Source organism: Oncorhynchus nerka, linkage group LG24 (assembly GCF_034236695.1).
Source record: "Oncorhynchus nerka isolate Pitt River linkage group LG24, Oner_Uvic_2.0, whole genome shotgun sequence".
Lineage (NCBI taxonomy): Eukaryota > Metazoa > Chordata > Actinopteri > Salmoniformes > Salmonidae > Oncorhynchus > Oncorhynchus nerka.
Window position 1 is genome coordinate 59,505,167 of NC_088419.1, and position 9,504 is coordinate 59,514,670.

Below are 9,504 nucleotides of genomic sequence, written 5' to 3' on the forward strand. Positions count from 1 at the left end.
AACAGTAGTAAGAAAAGCACTAGGCTTATGATTCATTCATATTTTCACACATTTGCACATAGACCTCTCACCATTGTAAACTGTGCACCTACAGGTGTTCCAGTACAGACTTGCCAAGATAATAGCAAGGGTTTCTAGAACACCAAATTCCTACAATAGCCTACTCATTGTCAAATAACAAAATACAATACTTCTATACGAGTTATTTATACCAGCCATATGTGAACTCTATTTCATGTGGGTGAGGAGAGCTCACGAGAGGAGAGTGTCATTGCCACGCTGCTGTGGGGTGTGAAACCAAATGGTGCTGAATGGTGACAGCATGGACACGTCTGTTAACACCAGACTCTTTTGAGCACATGTATTTTTTGACTGAGGCCCTTCACACTCATGTGAGAACATCACTCATATGAGATATGGTTTCCCTATCATCACCTCCTGCCTGCTGCTATGGCAGTAAATAGCTGAATGTATAACTATAAATACAATTAAAACCAAACTAAAGCCATTTAGTGCACAGTAACTACAAAATGAGTATAGCAACAGTTATAGTAACAAAACGACTACTAGTAATAGTAAGAAAACGAGATGACATTGGAGACCTAACTGGGTAACTAATGAACCCCTGAAGCAAGGTCATCACTCAACGGAAAGAAAATTCAGAGTTGACCAGATGTCTCCATTAGGTCCCGTAATGGTTGATTTCCACTGGCCACATTCTACGGGCTGGTTTCCCAGAACCTAGATTAAACATATTGCTGCACTAAAGAGCATGCCAATTGGATATTCTTCATTGAAAGTGCTTTTTAGTACAGGACTAGGCTTGACCTGAATCAGGGAAACGCACTATTCTTCATGAGTAAACCCTTACTAGGCATCCAGCAGAAGGCACTGCAGTATAGCACTGTACTTGCACAACACGTTATAATCTATGTCAATCCATGCAATAATGTCTACCTGCAGACTGCAGTTACTACAAGGAGCGCCCAGCATGAAACGCCTATTAGCATTGCCTCACTACCTGCTACGCCCACTGTCGTTGAGGCTGCTTGTAACAGTAGGCCTGCCTGCGACCCGCGGATAGACCCTTCTCAAAAAAATACAATACTTGTTTCCATGATAAGCCACTAGATGGAGTACTGTACAACATGACGTGGAATCTCAGTCATGACATGCTTGGTCAATAAAGTATTGTTTGTCAAAATCTTCCAAATCATACAGGTCAGCCCCCCTAAAAATAATGTATGTCAAATTGCAAGCAGTAATTATGAATTAGTTGTTAACAAACTAGAAGGATCAGGACAGTTGTGAACAAATGTAGCCTAACTGTTGACGCTGGATAATTCAAACGTTCGCTGACACAGTAGGACTATGTTATTTCACCATTGCACTGGAATTTCCCAAACTTAGCAGGATTGTACTTGACCACAGGTTTACAACATAATCCTTTATAATAAAGCTTTCACAGGATCCCACTTCCAGTGTTTACCCCAGTAGACAAAGAAATGTCACCCCTAGTATGACAAAGGACAAACATTTTATTCAAAGTTGTTGTGTAAAACTTGTGGTCATATGAGGTAAACTGCCTTATCACAACCAAGAATACAGAGTGATAGGTAAGGGGCTAGAAAGAGAGAAAAGGGAAGGACCTGGTAAGCCAGGTACCAGATCTAATGGCTGACACTTCCAGCCTCCCTCTGCTCAAACACATCTCCCAGACGATGAAAATAAGTAAGCCACGACCACCACATTGAGGGTGACTGAGGAGGATACAGACACACAGAACAGAAGGGATGGGCTAGGCTAGGTGGAGTGGGGGTAGACCGACAGACAGACTTAATATGCTAAGAAAGAGAAAAAAAGGTTTGAGTTTGAGGTCACACATTGTGGTGGTCTGTGACGAAGCCACTTTACCGTAGGTGAACTTCAGGTGAGATACAGGGGAAGGATGAGTATACAGTTCTGTAGGTTCTCGTTTGCTGCTCACAGAGACACAATGGGCGGGCGGTGGAACATTGACTGAGGTCATTGTCACATTGCGTCAGAGTTGTACTTACTGGAATATAGTTGCCAGCAGCAGAAGGTAAGGTCCTGTGTTCATTTTCATAACATTTTCACTCACCTCTGTGGTGGACAGACAATGTCTAAATTAAAGTTCCCTATACATATGACATATCGAGCTACAGAGAGTAAGGTAAATGGGTCAAATATGTTATTTTTCTTACCCATGAACTGGCAGTCCACAGCTTGACTTACCGCTGTCACTCTCAAGTCTCAACTTGGAGCAGTAATCAGATAATAATACTTTCAACACCGAAACGTTTGTCTTAACTTACAGTATTCTGGTTTTCAGATGTTTTGGAGGTGTTATAATAGCAAGTCTATTTTGGACGTGGTATCTCAGATCTGGGTATATTTTAAATGAGGTGACTTCCCTATTAAAAAAAAGATAACACATTTGATCAAACTTTGATACTGGCTATGATCTAGTACTTGAAACAGATGAACAACTTTCTTCAACTTATTTAGGATACCTTTGTGCAACATACAAAAAGCACTACAATCATGCTACTTTGGCCATTTTTGTTGCTTAAGTGACATCTATGAGAAATGTGAAACGTTCATCAGCCTGTAAGACCTTTCCAAATGTACATAGTAAAAGTGATTATAGTGACCAATTATTGTTCTAAATAAAAGAGGGGGAAAAGGTATCATTGAAAAAAAGAGATATCAGCAGATTATCTTCAAGTAAACATTTATTTTGGTATTTTATTCCCTGTTGAAAACAGTACAAACTGTGCAGATGTACAAAGGTTTAGTTAGTCTGGCTTTACATGTAGATGGTAGAACAACCAGAAAATTAATAATGGAGCTTTTTGCTGTTCTTCTTCTGTCGACGAGAAAATTAAAAAGTGTCAATTAAAAGTGTGAGTAAAGTACTTTTACAAAAAAACAGTGTTTATAAAACAGTACTTTTCCTATAGACTCTAGACACATACAATGCAAGAAAGTTGCTACAGTACATCCCTAACTAATTTGAGATCTTATATCTCAAGGAATGTATGTGTTAACTGAAAAGGCATGCTTGTGGTAAAGGCAATATTCTCTGGAGAATTTAAGAGGTACTGGACATCCATGTTTTGTTATTGCCGCCATGACAGATCGCTGAAAACATTAACAGTAAAAGTCAGGAGGTTAACCAATGGTTTCCTATTAGGTACCAGGGACAGAGACTCAAGTACTTCACAAAGCAAGGAAGGAAACAACAACAGACCAACTGGTGCTGTGACTTATGCTGTAAAAAAAAACAGATAGGTGTCAAAAAGAAGAAGTTTAAAAGTTCCTTACTAAAAAGCAGTGTCTATAATTAGCGTGTCAATAAGCAGCAGGTGCAGTAACTCACCGCAGTGAGGGACTCGTCTCTGGAGAGGACTGTTCAGGAAGCTTAGTAACACTCTGCTGCAGTCCTCTGTTGTCCTACTCCCTACACAGCAGCAGTGCTCTCCACTTGCTAGGCCTCAGCCCTTGACCCATGACAAAATGTCCTCCAATTCACCGTTGGGGCAAGTTTAAGGCCACTCTGCCATCACGACACAGCTCTGCTAAACTTCCAGGAACTCTAGCACCAGGCTATAAACATGCAGCACCCCATGAAATACTTTAGCAATGTCAATGATGTTTAAAATGGTTTGGGTATGATTGTACACTCCATAAGCACATTGTTTGCTTCTAGTTATGAATTGATGAAGAAGAGGCATAAATCATTATGGTTTGCAATTTTTCTAGCTTGTTGCACAACAATGTAAAGAGAAGGCACAACAGCATGGGAAACCTTGAGAAGTTTGCCCACAAGCCTTGGACAGAGGTCCATCTACAGTATATTTAGTGCAGGGGATTGGGCAGACTCGGTGCATTTTCAATCTCAAGGTGCGTGTACTCTCCACCACAAGGCAGAGCTTTACTCTCCGTCTCTCACCTCAGTCTTTGGGTACATTGATAACCTTCGCTCTGACTGCCACTTCAAAGAGTAAGTATAGCAGCAAAGCACAACAGAGTTGGTCTACTGTAAACTTGAAGAAGAAATCATATTTTTATCACAAAGTTGTATTTCCTGGGGTTCTCGTATTTGCAACATGCTCCTTCCCAATAGTGTTAGTAATCATAACATTGCATTTTTGCTTCAGGCTATGCCAAGATTTACATAATGAATCTAATAGAAGGACAGGACAGACAGACTTCTCACAAAGTATTAATAAAAAAGAGAACTTGCAGGACATTTCACGATAAGTCGAGGTAACATTATAAGAAGCTATAATAGCTATGTTATGTGGCAAAAAGGAAAACACGAAGCAGACTCAACTCTTTAAAAACCTGCTTTATGTAAAATATTGTGTGCTATAGCTTGGAACATGAAAACGTGACTCTGAATGACAATATAAAGCTGTTTGTTTATTTCCAATATTACAACGATTATTCTCAAGAAATGTAGTGCGCTTTATGTTTTAATTTGCTTACCATGATACTTCTGAATATCATGACACTGGCAAACCCTCTGACCCATAGAAATGAACAATTCATTGTTATTTTGACCTTTGGGGAATTTTGTAAAAACACACAGATGTAGTTTTTTTGCTTTAAAATACAGACCAAATATCAAAAGTGCATAGAGAGAGCCATGTTGTCATCATATCTTACACATCTAGATAATGATACCTGTGTGATAACTAATGAAATGAGAATGATTACAGATGCTATCTTCAGATGATGTATCTGCCAGTATAATTACACCAGTTTAGGATGGACACACTGTATTATGCACAATTGTGATTGTGATCAGACTTTGATAAAACATATGAGTAAGTAGTCTCACCCAAGTGCACAGTCATTTATGGGATGTTTAAAGCATTAGAAATCCTCCCTGGTCTTTGTGGTTGAATCTGTGTTTGAAATGGACTGCTCGATTGAGGGACCTTAACGATAATTGTATGTGTGGGGTACAGAGATGAGGTAGACATTCAAAAATCAGGTTAAACACTATTATTGCACACAAAGTGAGTCCATTCAACTTATTTTGTGACTTGTTCAGCAAATTTTTTACTCCTGAACTTATTTTGGTTTGCCGTAACAAAAGAGTTGAATAGTTATTGACTCAAGACTTTTCAGCTTTTCATTATTAATTAAATTGTAACAACTTCTAAAAACATGATTCCTCTTTGACATTATGGGGTATTGTGTGTAGGCCAGTGACAGTTTTAAATTCAGGCTGTAACACAACCACATTTAGAAAAAGTCAAGGTGTGTGTCTACTTTCTGTAGGCACTGTATGTGTGTGTGTTGGAGTGTCCGTGTAGTATGTGTGAGTAAAGTCCAGTGAGTGTGCATACAGCCAGCGCAAGAGAGTTCGTGCAAAAAGAAGGGGATCAATGCAAATAGTCCAGGTTGCCATTTGATTAACTGTTCAGCAGTCGTAAGGCTTGCAGGTAGAAGCTGTTCAGGACCCATCTGTTTCCTGTAGTCTACGATCAGCTCCTTTGTCTTGTTGACATTGAGGGAGAGGTTGTTGTACTGGCACCACCATGTCAGATCTCTGACTTCCTCCCTGTAGCTTGTCTCATTGTTGTCGGTGATCAGGCCTATCACCGGTGTGTTGGCGGCAAACTTAATGAAGATGTTGGAGTGGTGGGTGAATAGGGAGTACAGTAAGGGACTAAACATGCACCCCTGAGGGGCCCCCGTGTTGAGAGTTAGCGTGGTGGATGTGTTGTTGCCTACCCTCACTACCTGTGGAGCCCGTCAGAATATCCATGATAGCGTTGCAGAGGAAGGTGTTTAATCCCAGCGTCCTCAAATCAAATGAAATGTCATTTGTCACATGCGCCGAATACAACTGCTGTAGACTTTACCGGGTCCTTAGCTTAGTCCTGAGCTTGGAGGGCACGATGGTGTTGAACTCTGAGCTGCAGTGAATGAACAGCATTCTCACATACTGTAGGTGTTCCTTTTGTCCGTGTGGGAAAGGGCAGTGAGGAGTGCAACAGAGATTGCGTCATCTGTGGATCTGTAGTGCAAATCTCGAATGGATTTTTGTCTATGTCACACATGCACTTATCTCAATAGCAACACACCACTACAGGACCTCAGCTTGTCCCTGCATACCCTGTCTATAACTACTTCAGCCTATAGAGCTACATTCATCTGGTCTCCTTCGGAGGATTCTAGTAGTTATTTTGTTGCTCTGGTGGTTATGCTGCTGGCATCACGGGGCTGACAGCTGGTACAGAATGGTCTCAGCTCTCTCTGCTGTAGGGAAACATGGTGGCTAAACAACATCAATCAGCAGCCAACATTGAAATCCAAACCAATCAATCAAACTATTGAGCTGCATAACACTGCCATTCAGACAGATCAGAGTTCACATTGGGACATGGTGCGCTCATTAATAAGCATGTAATGGTTCAGGAGTGGCTTTACACTCTGGCTAAAAAGATGAACATGCATAATAGCTCGATAACATGTAACTGTAGGAATTCGGTTTCAGATGTTCCCAGATTGATTAAGAATATCTCGGTCTGATGTTTCTGCATATGTGTGTGAGAGAGTGCGTCTGTGTATTCACTTCACACACTACACACACAGGCCGCGTAGTCTCATAGCTGTGGTTAAGCAAATCTAACATAGCCTTTTTCCTCCTGCACAGCTTCCCACCAAACCCACTCACCCACCCACTCACCCACCCACTCACCCTCCCCTGCAATGAAACAGATGAGCAGGGCTCCATTGTAGTGTTTTTTCATCTGAGGGCTTCTATGTTCCTGTTTGTACGTATTGTCCTCTGGCTAGGGCACATGACGTCTCACTCCTAACTGACCCCCCTCTAATATGCATGTAAGGGGCGAGGGACAGAAAATGAAAGGGAGGTAGAAGAGGTGGAGCAAGCGGTGGGCACATTGCAGACAATCCGTAGCTGGGGGTGGACAAGTGAGTGCACCATCAAAGAAATATGACTGTGAGAGTGTGTGTGTATGTGGGAGAGAGAAGAAGAGAGAGAGAGAAAGCAAGAGAGCAGCATTGTGAAAACAAAACCTTGCTTGTTTCTAAAACGAGCCTGCTCTGCACCGAGCAGATTGCGTGTGTTTGTAACTCTCAATCACTTGACTTGTCCGCTCTATCAGCCAACATTATTCATGCCACGAATCAATGTCACAAATGACATGTAGCTCATATCTTAACTTTGCAAATCATTAAAAGTCCACAAAAACAGCTATTTTCTCAACTATGTGTATTCAGTGTCTAAGCTAGGAGAAGAATATGAGTTGATTAGTCAAGTTGAAAGAAGAGGCAGGTCCAGAGAAGTTCCTGTGTCAAATCTAGAAATTGTTTGTGTGAATGACATAAGAGCTGGTAGAGCCGAGACCAGTCACATAATACCGTATCATACCAACTGTCCAACATTTTAACTTGAAGGTCATGCTCCCTCATGTCCATCTTACATACTATATTAATCACCAATTCAACTTACTTGAACACTCCGGAAGTCTTTCAGACAAAGATTATTTTAGTCACACTAGAGGGGCTGGTTACACCTCAGACAACTCCTCCTCTCTGCCTTTCCACCACTGTTTGATTCAGCTTGTCTAGACGTGGAGGTGTCTGGTCTAAAAGACAGACTGAGGGCTGGGCAGTGGGCTGACAGAGGGATAAGAGTGGGCTTTGTGGCTCTATAACAGCATTTCATTCAAAGCTGTCAACGGTCAAACACAGAAATCAATAAATGTTCTGATCTGTGATCCAGGCACTTAAACATACTGTATAGCAGAAATGTGGAAATGTATAGCCTATACATACAATTTGACAAATACTTTACTAATTAACCTGCCCTTCACAGGTAACATCCTAGAAAACCAACCTGAAAGAAGTGCATGAGAAGTTACTTATCTTCCTTTTACCTGCCCAACAAAGAAACAGCCATCCTACTTTCTATACTGAGACCAGATGGAACCCATGTCGCTATCTCCAAACGGGAGCATTGAGGAAATGGAGGACGGTCACATAGCCTACCTAGATGGGGAGCTGGCACCCAAGGGCCTGCGGCGCAAGAGAGAGTTTATCCCAAATGAGAAGAAGGACGCCACCTACTGGGAGAAGCGTCGCAAGAACAACGAGGCGGCCAAGCGGTCGCGGGAGAAGAGGAGGGTGAACGATTATGTGCTGGAGAGCCGCCTGGTGACCATGAGTGAAGAGAACGCCCGGTTGAACACAGAACTGCTGGCCCTCAAACTCCACTTTGGCCTGGTGAGCCCTGCGGCCTACGCTGCCCACCAGAACAGCCTGCTACGGCTCCGCCATGCGAACACCTATAGCCCCCAGTCTCCGCCACCCAGCAGCTCAACCCAGTCCCTGGACAGGGATGTCTACTGGGGCAGGAGTCCCAGCTACAGAGACCCTTCCACCCTGCCCACTTACCACCACCGACCCTCCGTCCTGACTGGGCAACCTGCCCCTGCCCTGATCCATCCACATGCTCTACCAACCAGAAGGGGCTATCCATACATCTTAGACATGCCCAGTGTCCTCCACCCTGCAAACTCATCCTCCCTTCTCCTGCCCCCGCTTCTCCCCCCTGCCCTATCGTCGTGGGCGGGGGTTCCCCTGCTGAGGCCCACCCCTAAGAGAAGGTGTTCAGATGAGGAGGGGGAACAGCAGGTCCCAGCAGCCTCCTCCAGCGGTGCATTACCACACAAGCTGAGGCTGAAGACCCCCAGAGCTTCTACTGTCCTTAGGGATGTCAGAGATAGGGCCTCCCCCCCACTCCCCACTTATGTATCTGACTGACCACACTGCACAGGGCAGACCAACCACAGCGCTGGAACATTGATACCAAAGTTATAGCAAAGACGTTATGTACAACTTAAAACAGACATTTGTTTGATTTTTTAAAATTATTGCTTTTGCTTCTCTGCCATGCTTCTTTAGTGTCCAAGTTAACGGGATAAAATCTATTATAGCATACTTCATACTTTACTGTAAATCCTGCTTAATTAGCCAGACTTTAAGTGTTTTATAGCACTGAGAGACTCCAGTTCACTTACAGTATGTATGTAAAACCCAATATAATAATTTGATTTTAACTTTTTGGAATGGATGGAATTTATCTTTTCAAATTAATAAATTCCTCTTATTGTTCACTCTTTACTGATTAGCACACAAACAGTGTGTGTGTGTGTGTGTGTGTGTGTGTGTGTGTGTGTGTTGCAATGTGTAGGCTACCGCGTGGGTAATGTTTATGTTATGTTGGCTGCCTGGTAGAGCAAGCACTGAGGTCTTGAAGTTGATATGAGGGGAAAATACCAGACATGACATGAAAGGAGATGAATTTCAACATAACTTGAGACATATTCTGTGTATAATATAGGTGTGAGAACTTAGTGGTTAGTTACTTGTACCTGCTATAACCACCACAAATGCACTTAACGGAATGGGGTATCTATGGTGCAAAGGACGAAC

At 42.5% G+C, this 9,504-nt stretch overlaps 1 protein-coding gene across 2 annotated transcripts; it reads left to right on the forward strand.

Annotated features, from left to right (window-relative positions):
* The first annotated feature begins 1,146 nt into the window (after nucleotides 1–1,146).
* Nucleotides 1,147–9,183, forward strand: nfil3-4 (nuclear factor, interleukin 3 regulated, member 4). Of its 2 annotated transcripts, none has more exons than XM_029632494.2 (2): nucleotides 1,147–2,083; nucleotides 7,886–9,183. In XM_029632494.2, the coding sequence occupies exon 2, from the start codon at nucleotides 7,993–7,995 to the stop codon at nucleotides 8,830–8,832; it is 840 nt and encodes a 279-aa protein (XP_029488354.1). In that variant the 5' UTR covers nucleotides 1,147–2,083; nucleotides 7,886–7,992; the 3' UTR covers nucleotides 8,833–9,183. The 2 variants fall into 2 exon arrangements, with proteins under 2 accessions (XP_029488354.1, XP_029488355.1); XM_029632495.2 differs by lacking the exon at nucleotides 1,147–2,083 and adding an exon at nucleotides 6,631–6,978.
* Nucleotides 9,184–9,504: the final 321 nt, after the last annotated feature.